General features: G+C 37.0%; 2 protein-coding genes across 7 annotated transcripts in view; both read right to left on the reverse strand.

Moving 5' to 3' along the window:
• The window catches only part of pcmt (protein-L-isoaspartate (D-aspartate) O-methyltransferase), a 623,660-nt gene that overhangs the window by 172,490 nt on the left and 431,564 nt on the right, over positions 1-19,606 (reverse strand). The window lies entirely within an intron of this gene.
• Positions 1-19,606, reverse strand: part of ankrd6b (ankyrin repeat domain 6b) — a 72,226-nt gene that overhangs the window by 17,073 nt on the left and 35,547 nt on the right. For all 6 annotated transcript variants that reach the window (XM_051644840.1, XM_051644839.1, XM_051644837.1 and 3 more), the window contains 8 exons: positions 18,327-18,425; positions 16,570-16,668; positions 16,314-16,412; positions 13,751-13,849; positions 13,473-13,571; positions 12,294-12,392; positions 11,258-11,335; positions 9,765-9,863 (listed from right to left, as the gene is read on the reverse strand). In XM_051644840.1, the coding sequence (XP_051500800.1) occupies positions 9,765-9,863; positions 11,258-11,335; positions 12,294-12,392; positions 13,473-13,571; positions 13,751-13,849; positions 16,314-16,412; positions 16,570-16,668; positions 18,327-18,425 (771 nt within the window). The remainder of the gene's footprint in view (positions 1-9,764; positions 9,864-11,257; positions 11,336-12,293; positions 12,393-13,472; positions 13,572-13,750; positions 13,850-16,313; positions 16,413-16,569; positions 16,669-18,326; positions 18,426-19,606) is intronic.

A 19,606-nucleotide genomic window follows, 5' to 3' on the forward strand; every position in this document is an offset into this window, starting at 1 on the left:
CTTGCAAAATGTGAAAATTGTGAAATGTCTTGAGAACTTGCTGAATTTTTTAATTTTGAAAGTTCAGTAAAAAAAAACATGGTATAACACTTTGCTGACACATTAACTCTTTGTTAACAAATATACAACAAGGAAACGGAGGAGGTGAGATAACAGGACGTGGAGGAGAGGGCACGGCAGGAAGATGACATGGCACAAAATCCTCATGACCACATTGTAGAGGAATGTGAGCTCTGCGAGTCCAGGCATGATGAAATAAACCGTCTACTAGAGGAAAACAGGCAGCTGAAGCATGAACTTGATAAATGCAAAATCACAGACAATTTTTTTTAAGGATGATAAAGTAAAATATTACACTGGACTTCCAAGCTATGCCATTTTTCAGGTTTTGTTGTGCCATATAATGCCATTTCTGCCTCAGGAAAGAAGACACCAAGTTGACACCTTTTCAGATGATCCTTCTTACCTTCATGCGTCTGAGATTGGATCTGCCAATCCAGCACATCGCCCATCTATTTAGTGTGCACCGAGCAACTGTTAGTGCTGCATTTAAGGAAACGGTGAGTGTTTTGTACTCATGCTTGTCTCCACTAGTGCATTGGCCAGACAGGGAGAGTTTGCGAGTCAGTATGCCGCACCAGTTTGTGGAGACATTTGGAAATCGTGTTGCTGCCATTGTGGACTGCTTTGACGTTTTTATAGAAAGACCATCAAATCTCCAGGGGCCGGTTGCACCAGCTCTGCGTAAATTACAACTTAGCCTAGTTGTGCCTTAAATGGGCACTAAGTCACAATTTACGCACTATTAAATATTTGAGCTTTGCACCATTAAATTTAGGTAGGACGTAACCCTACGTATAAACTAAATATTTACGGAAGTCTCCGACCAGGAGTAACAGATGGAATAAAAAGCAGACAGATATTTTATAACATCAATGAGCTCATGTTTTGTGTGACAGGCATCAATCATTTCGACATACATTAGGATGTTGACATTTACACTCTATATTTAGGAGAGAGAGAATAAAACATACTTTTAAGTGGCTCTTCAGCATGAAACCGATCTAATGGTGCAGTTTTCAGGATGCGTCGCCCGGTGTCAAGTTTCAAAACATTCAAAATATATATAAAGGATATTAAAATGAATAAATGTCTGTTTTTTCCAGCCTGTTGTATTAGTATTTATCACCCTTTATTTATTTTAGATACATTTCCTATATATTGTTATTTACACAGTGCAAATGTACTATTTATCAAATCTATTTTTATTACGTATCGTATTTTAATGGGGATATAATTTATTACAGCTGACAGTTACGTGAGCAAACGAGGTGTGAACATCAACCGTAACAAGATCAAATTGAAGTTCATGGCTTTTTAACACTTCTGTGTACAATCAATACAGGTAAACGTCATATTATGTGACTACGCATTACTTTACGGAGAGCTTACAACCTACTAGTTAAGTCTTGCCCTAAGAACAGGTGGTGCAACCAAATTAAGCACTGACTCAGTTACAAACTAACTAGTAGTTACTTAGCCCTTAGTGTGAACTTTACATCCCAACTTACATGAGAACTTATGCACAGCTGGTGCAACCCTACCCAGGCAAGGGCACAAACATTTTCAAACTACAAACACAGTCACACACTGAAATACCTCATATGCATTACGTGGGGTGGGCACATTAGTGACAAACGAATAACCGAGAATGTGGTTTTCTAGACAAACTACTACCAGGTGACACAGTATTAGTGGATCGAGGGTTTGACATAAAAGAGAGTGTGGGATTGATGTGTGCTGAAGTAAAATACCAGCATTTACAAAGGGGCAACATCAGTTGGAAGCAAAGGATGTGGAGGACACGAGATGCATTGCACACCTCAGAATCCATGTGGAGAGAATTATCGGTGTTGTACGCAACAAATATAAAATCCTGTCTTCAACTATTCCTATCAGTATGATTCTGCCATGTGAGGATGAGAATGTGACATTTTTAGACAAAATTGTTAGTTTGCTGTGCTCTGGCAAACATGTGTCCAAGTGTTGTAATATGATTACTTAAAAGTACACTGTAGTCCTGTGAATTTGCCTGCTTTACATTGATCAGTTTTTACAATAATAAGTGTTTTTAATGAAAAGATTCTTTAATGCTTGTCTAAAATGTTTTTACATGCCTTGCTTCTATTGTTTGTGAAACAACTTTTTATATATGAATTGAACATGATAAAGATTTGAAATGACATGAGCAAATTTTTATTTCTTCAAAAACAAGGATTTAATGAGCACGAAATTGCATAATAAATATGTTTTTTATAAAATTACCTAACAATAAGCAAAACAAATACCTGTTAATCATAAATAAAAATATAATAAAATACAACAAAATACAAATATAAAATAAACAAAATACACATTTTCCCTTCTCCATATAATTCCGGTATTAACACTAGCAGAGCGTGATCCACCCGAGGGTGGCGCCGCCCCAGCATGCAACGCGGCGTGACGTAGCTTCACATTCTCTATTGCTGTTTGCTGCCTGTCCCAATCCTCTGCCTGTTTGACCTCGTTTACTGCCCTGCCTCTGATATTGTTGGTTGCCTTGGTTATTTGACCCACGCTTGTCTGTACTCTGAACTCGTGTTTTAATAAACTGCATATGGATCCCACTCAGCCTGAGTCTGTGTTACACATTGCTTCCACACTGAAAATTTACACATAAGCTACACATACTGTATGTATTTTCTCAGGCACTTATTGAGTCCAAATAGACATACAACATTCAGAATTTCAGTAAAACACCTAAATGTCAATAGCCAAATCATACTGTTCATGTGTTGTACTTGATATAGTTTACTTCCACGTTGTTTCAACGTCTAATAGGAATGTTAATTTAAATCAAGTAAATCACTGACATCACGGAGTGCAACCTCGAGGAATAAATAGCATGTATAATATATATATACAGTACTGGCCAAAAATATTGGCACCCTTGGTAAATATGAGCAAAGAAGGCTGTGAAAAATATGTATTTATTGTTTATCCTTTTGTAAGACCAAAGAATACATTTATGATGTGCAGCAAAAGGTTGTTGAGCTTCACAAAATGGGAAGTGGCTATAAGAAAATAGCTAAAGCATTGAAAATACCATTTCCACCACCATGGCAATAATTAAGAAGTGCCAATCAACTGGAGATGTTACGAATCGGCCTGAAAGAGGACGTGTGTCTATAATGTCTCCACGCATGGTGAGGAGGATGGTTCGAGTGGCTAAAAATTCTCCAAGGATCACAGCTGGAGAATTGCAGGAATTAGTTGGGTCTTGGGGTCAGAAAGTCTCCAAAACTACAATCAGACATCACCTACATCACCACAAGTTGTTTGGGAAGGTTTCAAGAAAAAAGCCTATGATCTCATCCAACAACAAACTCAAACGTCTTCAGTTTGCTAGACACTACTGGAACTTCAAATGGGACTGGGTTCTATGGTCAGATGAAACAAAAACAGAGCTTTTTGGCAGTAAACACCAGAGATAAGTTTAGTAGCCATATGGAAAAGTACCTCATGCCCACGGTTAAATATGGTGGTGGATCTTTAACGTTGTGGGGCTGTTTTTATGCCAGAGGTCCTGGACATCTTGTTCGGATACATGGCATCATGGACTCTATCAAATACCAACTGATAAAAAAAATCAAAACCTGATTGCCTCTGCCAGAAAGCTTAAAATGGGCTGTGGTTGAATCTTCCAGCAGGACAATGATCCAAAACACACATAAAAATCAACACAAAAACAGTTCACTGACCACAAAAATCAAGGTTCTGCCATGGCCATCCCAGTCCCATTGCCTGAACCTGATAGAAACCCTGTGGGGTGAACTGAAGAGGAGAATCTGCCAACGTGGACCTCTGAATTTGAAGGATCTGGAGAGATTCTGTATGGAGGAATGGTCTCAGATCCCTTGCCATGTGTTCTCCAACCTCATTAGGCATTATAGGAGAAGACTCAGAGCTGTTATCTTGGCAAAGGGAGGTTGCACAAAGTATTGAATACAAGGGTGCCAATAATTGTGTCACACATATATTTGACAAAAATATTTGTTTTTTGATAAAACTTGTGTTGTGTTTGGAATTGTTTGATATCAATTTGAGGACAGATTTTTGTGAATATTTTGAATGAAAGACCAAAAGGATAAACAATAAGGATATATTTTTCACAGACTTCTTTTCTCATATTTACCAAGGGTGCCAATATTTTTGGCCACAACTGTGTGTGCATTCATATGGGATACTGATAATTCACTATTGTTGTGCATGATATTGTACTCATTTTTATGAATTTAGCTGTCATTTGTCTTATATAATAAAAGAAATAGATATCCTGTGATATTAAACTTGTATACATTTGAAATAAAAATATTATCTATTGAAGCGATATATATATATACTGTATATATCACACACACACACACACAGTTGAAATCAGAAGTTTACATACACCTTAGCCAAATACATTTAAACTCAGTTTTTCACAATTCCTGACATTTAATCATAGAAAACATTCCCTGTCTTAAGTCAGTTAGGATCACTACTTTATTTTAAGAATGTCAAATGTCAGAATAATAGTAGAGAGAATGATTTATTTCAGCTTTTATTTCTTTCATCACATTCCCAGTGGGTCAGAAGTTTACATACACTTTGTTGTATTTGTTAGCATTGCCTTTAAATTGTTTAACTTGGGTCAAACATTTTGGGTAGCCTTCCACAAGCTTCTCACAATAAGTTGTTTGAATTTTGGCTCAGAACTGGTGTAACTGAGTCAGGTTTGTAGGCCTCTTTGCTCGCACATGCTTTTTCAGTTCAGCCAAGAAATTTTCTATCAGATTGAGGTCAGGGTTTTGTGATGGCCACTCCAATACCTTGACTTTGTTTTCCTTAAGCCATTTTTACCACAACTTTAGAGGTATGCTTGGGGTCATTGTCCATTTGGAAGACCCATTTGCAACTGAGCTTTAACTTCCTGGCTGATGTCGGGAGATGTTGCTTCAGTATATCCACATAATTTTCCTTCCTCATGATGCCATCTATTTTTTGAAGTGCACCAGTCCCTCCTGCAAAGCACCCCCACAACATGATGCTGCCACCCCCATGCTTCACGGTTGGGATGTTGTTCTTCGGTTTGCCAGCCTCACCCTTTTTCATCCAAACATAACGATGGCCATTATGGCCAAACAGTTCAATTTTTGTTTCATTAACTGGACAAGTGGACAAGATATTTGTCCCCATGTGCACTTGCAAACTGTAGTCTGGCTTTTTTTTGGTGGTTTTGGAGCAGTGGCTTTTTCCTTGCTGAACAGCCTTTCAGGTCATGTCGATATAGGACTCGTTTTACTGTGGATATAGATACTTGCCTACTTGTTTCCTCCAGCATCTTCGCAAGGTCCTTTACTGTTGTTATGGGACCGATTTGCACTTTTCGCACCAAACTACGGTCATCTCTAGGAGACAGAAAGCGTCTCCTTCCTGAACGGTATGAAGGCTGCGTGGTCCCATGGTGTTTATACTTGCATACTATTGTTTGAACAGATGAACGTTGTACCTTCAGGCATTTGGAAATTGCTCCCAAGGATGAACCAGACTTGTGGAGGTCCACAAAAAAGAGGTCTTGGCTGTTTTCTTTTGATTTTCCCATGATGTCAAGCAAAGAGGCACTGAGTTTGAAGGTAGGCCTTAAAATACATTCACAGGTACACCTCCAATTCAGTACACCTCAGAAGCTAATTGGCTAATAAGCTGCTTAAAAGCACAGTTAACTTGTATGTAAGTGTATGTAAACCTCTGACCCACTGGAATTATGATATAGTCAGTTAAAGGTGAAACAATCTGTCTGTAAACAATTGTTGGAAAAATTACTCGTGTCATGCACAAAGTAGATGTCCTAAATGACTTGCCAAAACTATAGTTTGAGCATCTGTGGGATATGCTGGACAAACAAGTCCGAACCACAGCAGCACCACCACGCAACTTACAGGACATGAAGGATCTGCTGCTAATGTCTTGGTGCCAGATAACACAGGACACCTTCAGGTCTTGTAGAGTCTATGCCTCGGTGGGTTGGCGCTGTTTTTGCGGCAAGTGGAGGACCAACAGCATATCAGGCAGGTGGTCGTAATGTTTTGGCTCATCAGTGTATATACAGTATATATATATATATATATATATATATATATATATATATATATATATATATATATATATATATATATTTATATATATATTAGTGCCAGACCGATTATCTGCCAATATTAGCCTTTCACCGATATATCGGTATCGGCGTATATTTTACCGATATGCGCCGATATGAAAACTTTTTTTCAGAACATATAATGCAGAAAACATTGCTTCAGAACTGGTGTCATAGCGTAGTTTGTCCAGCAGAGCGTGCTCTGACTCCACTGTTTACAGAGCTGAGCTGACGGTGGCTCTGCAGACAGGGCGGAGTTGAGCGGTGTCTCAGTAAGTTAACTAGTTTGTGAAATACATACTGGAAACTTAACAATTATAATTTTCCCTTTTCAATATAACTAATAAAACATTAACCTTGTCCCTGACAACCATGTCACTCATGTCTGTTTGCTGTTAGCCAGCTATAGTTTGTCAGTGCATTAAGTAATGTAGCAGATTGAAAGGTAAACATCAGAGCATCTTTTTGCAGCTCAACAGACAACGGTGCGGTGGTGGATTGTGTCTGATGAGTGTTGATTTCATGCTATGTTGTTACCTAGTTGGTGAGATACAATGCTGGAAAGTAAAATAAACAAAGTCTGTCTTTTACTCTCCGTGACAACGAGATTATAGCTAACTAGCTAAGCACGTATCTACTTTCATTGTTGTCAGCTGAGTGGAAGCTAATGAGTAAACATGTATTCACCTAATTGTTTTGTTCAGGATTCACAGTTTGGTACCCCCTTCAACCAAACAATTCCAGTCATTGCATTTATAAAATGTAATATTTAGAAGTCTGGTTTTCCACCGTTGAAAGTTTCCCCTGAACTTGTATAGCAGAATACGGTGTAACACCGCTGCTTATCTGTTTATCTTGACTCTGCAGTATTAATATAGTCAGCATTTGACTGATACTAAACAGTACTGATGTTTATTTAGCTATTTGTTTTATTTTTATTTATTCTTTATTTTAATGGACAGCAACTGACTTATACTAAACATACAGTTCTGATGTTAATTTAGCTATTTATTGTATTGTTTTTATTCTTTATTTTCTCAGTGTTAATTTCTAGAATTTGTTGACAATGTATAATAATAACAACAAATATTCTTTAATAAAAATATTTAAGAAAGCAGCCTTCTGAGTACCTTTGCATAGTCATATTGGTGCAAAATCGGTGCAAAATCCACATAGAAAAGGTCTGTTTTCATTCCAGCTCAAAAAATAACTATATCGGCCACCATATCGGTAATCGGTGAATTTTCCCTCTCTAAAATTGGTATCGGTCTCAAAAATCCCATATCGGTCAAGCTCTAATATATATATATATACACACACACACACACACACACACACACACACACACACACACACACACACACACACACACACACACACACACACACACACCGATCAACCGCAACATTAAAACCACCTGCCTAATATTGTGCATGTCCCTCTCGTGCCGCCAAAACAGTGCCAACTGAACAGAAATACTCAAACCAGCCCATCTGGCACCAAATATCATGCCACGCTCCAAATCACAGAGATAAAATTTTTTCCCCATTCTGATGGTTGATGTGAACATTAACTGAAGCTCCTGACCCGTATCTGCTTGATTTTATGCACTGCACTGCTGCCACACGATTGGCTGATTAGATAATTGCATGAATGATTGAGGGTGCCAGACAGGCTGGTTTGAGTATTTCTGTAACTGCAGATCTCCTGGGATTTTCACACACAACAGCCTTAAGAATTTACTCCGAATTGTGCCAAAAAAAAAAATTGAGGGGCAGCTCTGTGGACGGAAATGCCTTGTTGATGAGAGAGGTCAACAGAGAATGGCCAGGTTCGAACTGACAAAGTCTTCGGTAACTCAGATAACCACTCTGTACAATTGTGGGGAGAAGAATAGCATCTCAGAATGCTATTCTGAGATGTGGGTTGGCGCTGTTTTGGCGGCACAAGGGGGACCTACACAATATTAGGCAGGTGGTTTTAATGTTGTGGCTGATCCGTGTAATATATGTATATTTATATATATATATATATATATATATATATATATATATATATATATATATATATATATATATATATAGTAACACCCTTACATATCACTATTACATATTACAGTACACTACTAGTACTGGTAATTAAGAATTTAGAAAAAAAAAATATTTTTATTGTTACATTATTCATAGGAGAAAGGTGGAGGAATACTATGTGCATAACTAAAAAATAAATAAAAAATGGATGAGATAAAAGGGGGTGAAGTGAGGTCCTGGGACACTAAAGACCGGAGGTATGCATTTAAGGGTTAAAGGAACAGTTCACCTAAAATGAAGAAAATCTGTCATTATTATACTGAGTAATACAGTGTTATTGGCAGCAACAGCAAAATCAAAGAACACACAATGGACGAAGAATATGTAAAACTTCAAGAACAACGGGTGTTTAAATTCTGCAGAAAACTGCGAAGCTGCGGGCTCACACTCAATAGCCACCTTTCCATATTTGGGCCAGAGCGAGCCAAGGCTATCAACTAGTCAGCCGGCGCGAATAGCCTTGGACCTCGAGTGGTCAAACCAATATTAATCTGCATTCCCACCATCGGGCCAATTATATTATATATTTTTTTATTTTCCCGAACCTGTACTGTTGTGTGCTGGATACACAACTTGGCAAGTTTGTCGACAACTTAATCACTTCTTTATTTCAGCAGACGACGTCAATCCGACGTTACACATTTCCTTCAGTCCAAATATTCAGAAGAGCCCTGATTCATCTACTGACCAGTACTGACAATTCTCCGTTGATCTGTTGAGGTAAGCTGGTAGCTAGATATTAAAAATTGGGAAATGAGTATCTTGGTGCTAAAACCTCTGACCTGACTCAGCAAAACTCCGCCTTTGAAATTGACCCCACCTCAATTACCAGTTGGCCTTCTTTGGCCCAAGGGTAATCGGCGGCCCAAAAGCACTTTGGGAACGTAACTGGCCATGGCACACTCTAGCATGCCCTCATTTGGTCCAATAGTGGAAATGTGGCTAATGTGGAATGGGCAATGACGTAAAAAAAGACTTTTCCATTAAAGAACACAAACTGGAAACATTATAGTTTGTGTAATCTTTCCAAATGTGTGATAAAGCAAATAAAACATGACACTTTAACTGCAGAACAATGCTGAGTTTGCCCAGGACTGTAAAACTCTAAATCAGTTTTATTTGTCAAATGATTAACTTTGCATAATTGTTTAGATTAATTTGTCAAACTGTCAAATTAATACTTTTTTGACAATAACGTGTTAGATATGGCGATATTGAATTCTTGAATTCCTCAGGAGTATGTATTAATTTTCAATAATTCAACAGTCAGTTGAGAATTATTATTACTTGCATGAATCTACTACAACAGTGTGTTTGAGCACATGTGTGTTTGCCTCTTCTTGTACAGTTGCTCATTCTGTATTGTAATGATTGTTTGTGTGACAGAGAGAAGTGTTGCTTTTGTGTTGTTGAGGGTCTGTTTGCTCCTCTACCTTTCTCTGCATCATCTCGTCACGTGGGACTGACTGGGCTCGACCCTCAGTCTTCATCCTGTCCCTCCTCTTCCTCACAGTCCGTCCACGATTGAAGCTCTGCGAGTAAATACAAATGTGAATCAGCAATAAAAGTTTAATTATTTTTATTTTTACGAAAGAAATGTAATAACAATCATTTCAATAAAGTAAAAACACTAAAGTTGTTTATTTTTGGGGAGGATTTTATGCTATTTAGATCTTATCTACCTTTAAATATCTCAATTACAGTATTAATTTGCATATGCAAATAAGCAATTTTATGTTGATTTAACTACAGTGAAAACCAACACTTCTATAAGTTGAAACATGAAGAAAATATGAGAATATGTCATGTATTGGAGGACGATTGCTGCCATCTGGTACAAAAACATGCAGTAGATTGCTGCAGAGATCCACTAATTCATTACTGGTTATAACAAAATGAATTTGTGTGTGTGTGCATTCTGCACTGTGGATGTGTTATGGTGTCACCCATTCATATTGTGTGTGTGATCTGCATTGTGGCTGAATTATTGAATTTATTTGACAATTTCTAAAAAAATGGCTGTTCACCCATTAATTTCCTATGGTCTGTCAAATCTGACAACAAACTACAAGTGTCGCTTCAAATCCAGTCCAATTTTTTTGTGAGTTCAGATGGCAAATGTAGGAAAAGTAACCAAGCCTCAAGCCACTCAGATGAAGTGTACCATTTTTATATATTAAAAAAAAAATATATATGTTCAAACAGTGCACAATGGTTAATCATCAATATGGCATAACACACTATAACAAGCCTGAAATCATTCTAATTCTCATTTCATTATTTTACTTACATCTGTTAAAAAAAAAATTATATACAGTTATATAAGCCAAGCCTGCACTCTTAAAAACAATAGTTTCAATTAGAAAAAGGGTTTTACAATCTGATGTCATAGGAGAAACTTGTTAAGGTTCACAAAGAACATTTTATTCTTTTACTCTATAGAAAACATTAATAAATGTTGCTTTAAAGTAGCCATAAACCGATACACTGATCTTAGAATGAACAGCATGAAATTTTCTCCAGAGAACTGAGAACTGATTGTTTGCTTACCATCTAATCTACTCAGACCTTGACATGTGGCCTTATTAGGAGATGATCAACGTTATTCGCTTCACCTGGGAGTTGTCATAATGTTTTGGCTCATCAGTGTATGTCAATAACCAATAAAATCTGACAACAATGGTATGATAAATTTTGCTTCTCTACATGTATTTGTGAGGCCAGTCCAACTAATGTTCTAGAGTTAACAAAAAGACAACCTCTATTACAAAACCAGTTAGTTCTTTTAATTGAAAAGCAAGACTTCCATTTCTACAGCTGCCATATTGAGTATTTTGGTTTATTATTTTAAAGTTGTCTGTCTCCTCCTTTATACTATGTCTGATATTACTGTACAGAGATGTTCAGTATGTGTTTGTCGTCTTACCTGTGGGGCTTTGGTTAGCAGCAGTGCCACTTCAGGATTATCATTCTCCCGTGCCTGATTGAGAGCCGTCTCTCCCGCCTTCACCAAAACACACACACACACACACAGAAACACACACACAAACAAACACACACACACACACACACAAACACACACAACACACACAAACACAGAGATAAATGCTTAAATGCCTGCTAAATTCCAACTTAAGGAAAGTTTCTCAGGGCACGTTTTACAGTATATCCTAATAAATTTAGTTTATTGTAACACAACAAAGATTTAGGCAAGAAACACACTATACACAAGTACGTAAACATATAGCAAGCATGGTCATGTTGTACATAACATGCACTCTTGCATTACATGGCGGTAACAATCACGACTAGTCGAATTTGACTCGGCTTGACTAGTTGATTGTTAAAATACAGTAGTCCTGCAGCCAATAATGTCTGTGCCAATACACCAGATGTGTTATTATCAATGACCCCATGAAATGGCTTGACAAGTGATTATTATCAACAACAACAAAAAATTGCAGACAACTATTTTCATTGTCCAATAGTTCAAAGAGCTTCAAAAGAGCCTAAAATGATGTGGATAACAAAGTATGGGAAAATTATATAAAAATACAAAATAAGTAAAATACAGAATCAAGGTTGTCATAAAATAAAGCACATATGGTTGATGAGATAACGTATGGTTAATTTTGTCTCAGGTAGCTAGCTATAAACATTTCCATAGTTAAACTAACTTGCTCAGAAAGATTCTCTTCAAACGGCTGTACCGCCATGACAGTAGCTGACCCGAAAGTAAACGGACCACAGAAGACAGTTTACGCCAATGCCCACTATAGTGCCGCCTTGTAGCAATGCTGAGAAGTACTTGAATTTAAATAAGCTCCGACGTATTTCAGAACACATCAGCATGTGAAGTCGAGCTTACATATCTAGAAGCATCTGTGTTTAAGTACTTGCATAGAATGCGTTTCAGGCATTTCACACTGCAGTATTTCAATAAGGGCATGAAATCTTCTCACATTGTTTTTGATGCTGCTGTCAGCTCCAGCCTCCAGTAACATTCGTACGGTCTTCCTGTGATTCAGAGCAGCTGCGATATGTAAAGCCGTGTCCCCTACCTGAACATCACAAGAGATTTACATTGATTGAAACTTTGACTGTAAGCTATGTTCAATAACCTAGTGAGCTGCTTTGCCATCTACTGTCTACACAGGCAGCTACCTTCTAAGGCAGGCAAATTAAATGGAACCTCATACAGTAAATGACTGATTCAGAATGCTCTACATAGGCAGAAATCAGTGCCAGTCCTCCCTATATGCAATATACGCAAGTTGCATTGGACCGTCGATCTGCCAGGGGGCCCCCGTGCTGTCAAAGGCGTTATAAGCAGCCTTATACTTTTTCTTGTCATGCAAACCACCATTCTGATTAAACTCTAGAGACTGTTGTGTGTGAAAATCCCAGGAGATTTACAGAAATACTCAAACCAGCCCGACTGGCACCAACAATCACTGAGATCACATTTTTTCCCCCAATCTGATGGTTGATATGAACATTAACTGAAGGTCCTGACCTGTATCTACCTGATTTTATGCACTGCACTGCTGTCACATGATTGGATGATTAGATAATTGCATGAATAAGTAGGTGTACAGGTGTTCCTAATAAAGTGCACAGTGAGTGTAAATGTATAGATCTTTAATGTTTTCCAGTAAAATATGAGCTTTGAAATTCTCGTATATGTGTGTTATATTTATTCAGAAAGTTAGATGGTGACAGATAGTTATATTCGTTGAGCTTTCAATCAAAATTTTCTTTTAATGATTTCACTATTCATTTGCCTTCCTACCAAATGGCTTTATTGAAACATTTTAGAGCATGTAATATGCCATGCCGGGATGTCAGGGACCACGTGATGATGTAATTACATAATGACATAAAAGAACTGCTGAATTATTATTATTTTTAACAGATTCATTTAAAAGAACTGTTAAAAAACATTTATTTATGGAAATTCCCATCGATACTCAAATCTGGCCAAAATTAGGTATTTTATAAGCCAACATAAAGTGGCTAACTTTTGGAACATCCTTTTCATTTGGAGCGTGCCTATGATGCCTAGCTCACTAGGTTTTAGAACGGAGTTACAGACTCAATCAAATAAACAAAAGGTCTGTGGGTGGGGGGGGTGAACTCACGTGATTTCTTTCAGTCACAGAGCAGATGGCGCCCAGCAGTGCTCGGGTCACAGTCACATGATTATAGCGGGCTGACACATGCAGACACGTGTCGCCAACCTGCAACAAACATACAGAGAAACATCAGAATAAAAGACAGAAACCAAATAGAAATTTAGAGGTATAGGCTATGTTCACCCCATGCCCAGTGTGTCCAATTTTGTTTTTCTGCTGAAATCCAATTTTTTTATGAGCTTTTGCCACAAAAATTACAAATTTTTGGGAGAGGAGATACTTACATTGTTGTTACTGTCCGGGCGAGAGCCGCCTAGCAGCAGAACTTTAGAGCTTTGAGCATGACCGTTCTGACACGCCAGATGAAGAGCAGTGTTCCCTGCCTGAGAGAAAGAGAGAGATTACATGCGGTGATTGACACCTTTGAACTAGACAGTTCGGCGAATCAGTCCACATTATAAAGCATTTAATTGCGACCCTGGAAAAAAAGTGTGGTGCCAATGCAATGGATTAAATTGCTCCCACAAAGTGATTTATCATGCCCTAAAGTCATTTCAGAAACTGCAAGAATCAAGTAAGGTACTGATCTGATTTACACATCCTGTTGTCACTGTGGCAAAACCGAGACTTTGACAATGGAGAATACACAGCACACACAATGCTGATGGATTACTGACACGCATTAATGTGATAGTAAATTATTTCTCATGAACAATTATAAATATTTAAAGTTAGATGTAGAATATGAAATCATAATTGATGATCAGACAGATTAACTGCTCTAACTTACAACTTATTGCTAAATATCAGGGATTTAATGTATAATGATATATAACAGTAATCGTATAAATACATTTAAATCCATTAAAAATGATATTTATAATAAATGCCCTATCCTATATATCAAATATAAACATAAAATAAAACGGTATTTTGAGAGAGTTGTAAGTGGTTACATTTGGTACAATTACCCTTATTTAATCACCCGCACTACGACCAGGAAGTGAACATGCAATTTGATAGATTGCACAAGCAAATTAGTATACTTTATTAGGGATCTTGGTAAATCGAGTGGTTTCAAATACTTAGAACTCTCTTAGAATATTTATGTGAATTCTGTCCTTCAAACTAAAATTCAAATATCATCATATATGTTCCATTGCTGTTGGGTAAATAAGTGATCATAGTATATATTCAGAGAAGGGTCAACTATATAATGAAGGTATATTTAACCAAAAGTTTGAACTGTGTTTTCATCAGTGGTGTGCAGTGCATTAACCAGGTACCATCACAGACCGCTTGCACTCCGTCAGGAGAAACAAATGTGAAGATATTTTAGGTAGTCTACATTAAATTTAAGTTGTATTTGAAGTTGTGTCTTTCTGTATGTTAATGCATTTATTTATTAAATGCATGAACATTGTGGAATAAACAGGGGAAAGAACGTTTCATAGTTTGAATAATTTTTCAGTCTCAATTCATGTCACTCCTCTGAAGGGTATGAAGGGCCTGGCCACACGCCACTGGCTTTCATTGGAGCAGGTTGTCACATGTGTTTGAAATGTTATACATGTATACAATTATTAATTACAATATTTGCTAGCCAAAACAATGAATTGATAATTTTGTATAATACCTTTTACGTTTTTGCTGTTCCATCATTGATTTATTGTATAAATGTAGCTGTTTCTCATTTGATGTCAGGTAACATTGGACAACTTATGGCATATAGGGGCATCAAAATTTTTTATCAAAGATCAACATGTGCTCAATGAACTGCATCTTTTTTTTCTGGGCAATAAAGGTGAAAATGTTTAGTAGTTTTGTGTAGTAAAGACTTCAACCTCGTGCGACCCCCGTGTCCACATGTGTGGACATTGTACTTTGGCTTCGCTATATGCAACGCCTAATTTAATTTCATATAAACCGACTGAACTCAGTTCAGGAGACTTTGTGCTGGCAGTAAAGGGTTCAACTTTCGACGCACTGAGTCATGTGACCAAACAACATGGCGGCAATCGCAGGAGTATGTGTTTGGTTGAAACGGCAACAAAACTATATCTGGTGAGAAACCTAATTAAGTTTTTACACTCAAACCTATTTGAGTCAAAAGTTTAGAGTCTCTAGTTTCATCCAATGCCATTTTAAAAATGTGACCGATTTATCGTGAAAAGGCATGCTTTTAAACACAATGACCACATTTGTGACCACATTCACTAAATAGGGAGCAAGGGAGCATTATATAGCCCTTTATGCAGCTAAGTGCATTCAATCCAAACTTCCTATTTAAGGTTCAGTTTCAGGCTGCAGATGATGTTTGGACCACTCAACATGTTTGGCAGACACTGGACAGTGGTAATCAGTACATAGATTCAGAATTTATAATGTATAATTTTATTTTAACATGGTTGGCAGTGATTGGATGATGCTGGCCATTACTTTGAATCAGAATTATTTATGCTAATTTCTGATGTAATGTCCGTAACGTCTCAAAAACATGAATAATCAACACTCCTGGAAACATAATCAACAAAAAAAAAAAAATCTGACTTTCTATAGCCTGGTGTTATTTAAAATTTGACAACTTAGTCTCACTGTCCACATTTTTTTGGGCATGTTTCTTAGGGGCTACTAGTTACAAATCAATAAGGGGAATGGAAAATGCACACATTAGTCATGCAGGGGTCTCAGTAGGTTAAGGTTTGTGCCTGTTATGAAACTGAGTTTCAAAAATAAACCTACCTAGCGAAATATTCATGGAAGTGTGACAACTAGCCCCGGTCTCCTATTTTGAGGTAAATAATATACTGCTCATGCAAATGATTTAATGCCGATGTTGAATGTTACCTTGTTTTTAGCGTGAACATTGGCTCCAGCCTTCACCAGCAGTTTGACAGACTGACTGAAACCGTGCCACGCCGCCTCGTGTAATGCTGTGTTCCCATCCTGAGAAAGGAAAAATACATCATCAACATTTAAAAAAAAATAAAATAACATCAGTAATATCATTAAAAACATCAACTACTGTACCCATCTGATTTTTATTGTATTAACTGTTTGTTCTCTGTTGGCATGTTTGAAAGAGATATTAAAGTATATTTACCTTGTCCTGTCTATCTAGTGCACACCCTTCCTGAATGAGTGCCGAGATGACCTCAGTGTTGCCCACCACAGCTGCCCTGTGTACGGCTGTCTGATCACCCTGGGAACAAGAATACAATACAATACAAATACAAACAGTTCACCCAAAAATGAAAGGCTGCATCAGCCTTTTCCACTTCTCTGTTTGATTTCTGAGTACTCCGGTCCAAACAAATAAGGATGGGCAAAGAAATGCATCTATTTTTCGACTACAAACTCTTCAGACATGTTTTGTAAGTTCTGTTTACATGGCTTGCATTCCATTAAATTATATAAGTCTTTTAATTTAAATGAATATAAAAGCTTACACATTTAAAATAAACATATTAATAATTTAAAAATTAACAAGCCTGTATATAGCAGCGGTGTTTCTACTTGCTCTGTAAATGTTCAAATTCTTCATACTTTCAAAATGATCTCTTGATCTTCAGTGGAGACGTAAATCATACTGTATTTCTCATGAGAAGTAAATCATGCCGACTCACTCCAAGCTTCACACATTGACTGTTCGTGGCAAATGGCACTCATTCATGTGCTCGTGCTTCAGGGTTAAGCACGAACCTTTTATACTGAGCTTCTTGAGATCGATGAACCCAATCTAAACCGGTTTGGCTCTATCTGATTTTGTCAACCTGAAACTTACTCTAAAACTCTGAGTTTGTTCAACTAGCTTCCTGCAACAGAAAGCAAGGTTAACTTACTGAGACATAAACCCTAACCTCTCGGTTGATTAACCCAAGCATTGCTTATTCATGGTTATTGGTTCCAGAATGCCTGTTCTGGTTTAGATCACTCAAAGTTTGTGCACGTTCATGGTGAACTCAGAAAGGCATTCTCAGCAGAGCGCTGAATCCACGAGTCACCATGGAAACTGATCTAAGAAGAAATGTGCGGCATATTTCAGTAACGCAGAACTTGACGTTTACTCAAGCATTATTTCGTCTTCAGTCGTAATAGGGACAGGATCTGCATCGGTTTAGAACTGAGAGTTTGCTTGATGTTACATATACTGAATCAAAGTATTAATTTTTTAATTCTTTTTAAAAGCTTAATTCAACATTTATATTATACCTCTCTCGCCTACATTAATGTTTAATAGGTTGAACGTTGTGTTATTTGTTTGCACTGAACTTCATAATAGGTTTTAACATGAATATTCTATTAATATTATAATAATAGGCAATAGGTTTACTATATTTTTTATTTTAAGGTTAATTCTACTGGTATTTACCATGTACTGTTCATGCTAATTTTACTTTACTGTATGTCATGTGAACTATATGTACTTCTTTAATTTTTAATAGCAGGTTATGTTTAGAGAGTAAGTTGCTATGGTTATTAACATACCCCAAAAGTTACCAGTACCTCAGTTCTTGGAACCGAAAGTTGTGGTTATCCGCTTACTCTGAGTAACCTTACCCGGGTAAGTCGCTAAACCCGCTTTCTGGAATACCCCCCCAGGCCTCAGAAAGTGCCTCAGAGTCACAGTGTCTACACTTTTTGGGGGAATCAACCAACAAATTGCTTGCTTTTAGTATCTATATATTAAGCCGGGAAAGGAGAAAGTATTTTAACATAACAAATACACATTTCACCTTCAATAAATCTTTTCTGAAAGCTCATTCAGTGACTGATTTAAATGTTTGTTTTTTTACACTTTTAATCACGTAGCCTAATAAACATGAGCTCAGAAGAAAAAATGGTATAAACGTTACTCACATCGTCTTGAATATCCAGGTCACAACCGGCTGCAAGCAGAATCCTTACAACAGCAATATGGCCCTTATAAGCAGCCAAATGCAGAGGTGTTCTGCCGTTCTGCAAGTAAACGACACACAAAATGAGGCACACAGACTGTAACAGATATCAGTCAAGCTGTTGGGGAATAACTAACTAAAAGTAGCAACACTAAGACATTTTTTCAGTAGTGCAAGAGTAGTTCGGTTGTTTTCAGAATAGTGTAGCTTTTCCTTTCACAAGCTAGTTTGTCCAATGAGTAGGACACAATGCAACATATATATTATATTTTGTAACATTCCATTGCATGAGGACCATTTACATAATGAACAGGCCATAAACAAAGATTTAATAAATAAATTCACATCAGCCAAGCAGAGGATAAACACTGGTTAATAAATGACAACAGTCCTCTTTTCTACTGTTAAAGCCATTTTCAGATCTGATTAAACTCCCAGAAGCCCAGCCTTGTGCTTATACAGTCATAAGACCATCTCACATAGAGATAATCACCAGATATGACCACTGATGCATCCTACATTCAGCTGTGATTTATGTAACAGACAACTTTAAACCCAAACATTCAAGTCAGGCTGTCTATTTCACACAGTTTTTTTGTGGCTGCTGGATTTACAGTGTTAATAGGATATACTACAGATCATAGACATAACACAAAAAAAAAAAAATTATGAAAATGTTCTCTTTAAGTAACCTGCAGGGCTAAAATTATTTAGCTGATTTAACTGCAGTATATGGAACAATAAAGATAATAGTGATTATTTATTTCAGGTGTAAATGGATCTGGCCATACACTGCAGCTATTTGTTAAAGTATGTGTATTAAATATTTTGAGAGGGCGACTCGAGTTTGAATCTGAAATTTTCTGACCCTTTATGTTTAATATATGTGCCATTATACTACATATAGCATGTTTATGACCTGTAGGTTTTTCTAATTATACTATATTTGTTTATATATTATACACAATTTTATAATAGTACTACTTGACAAAATGCAAATAGTATTTACACTAGGGTGAAAATTGTATCTGCCTAAAAATAACTGCATAGACAGCAGATAAACAAACTTTTTAAACACTTCCTAAAACGACAAATAGTAGGTCACCTTTGACATTCAGCACAATAATAAAATAGTAAAAATACAATTATTATTATCCCCTCAAAAGTGAAATTACTGCTGATATTTAGGATTATTTTTTAACATCAATGCACAGTGTTGTGTTTTGGCAAGTTTTAATCGGG

This window comes from Myxocyprinus asiaticus, chromosome 19 (genome assembly GCF_019703515.2).
Source record: "Myxocyprinus asiaticus isolate MX2 ecotype Aquarium Trade chromosome 19, UBuf_Myxa_2, whole genome shotgun sequence".
In the NCBI taxonomy this organism is placed as follows: domain Eukaryota; kingdom Metazoa; phylum Chordata; class Actinopteri; order Cypriniformes; family Catostomidae; genus Myxocyprinus; species Myxocyprinus asiaticus.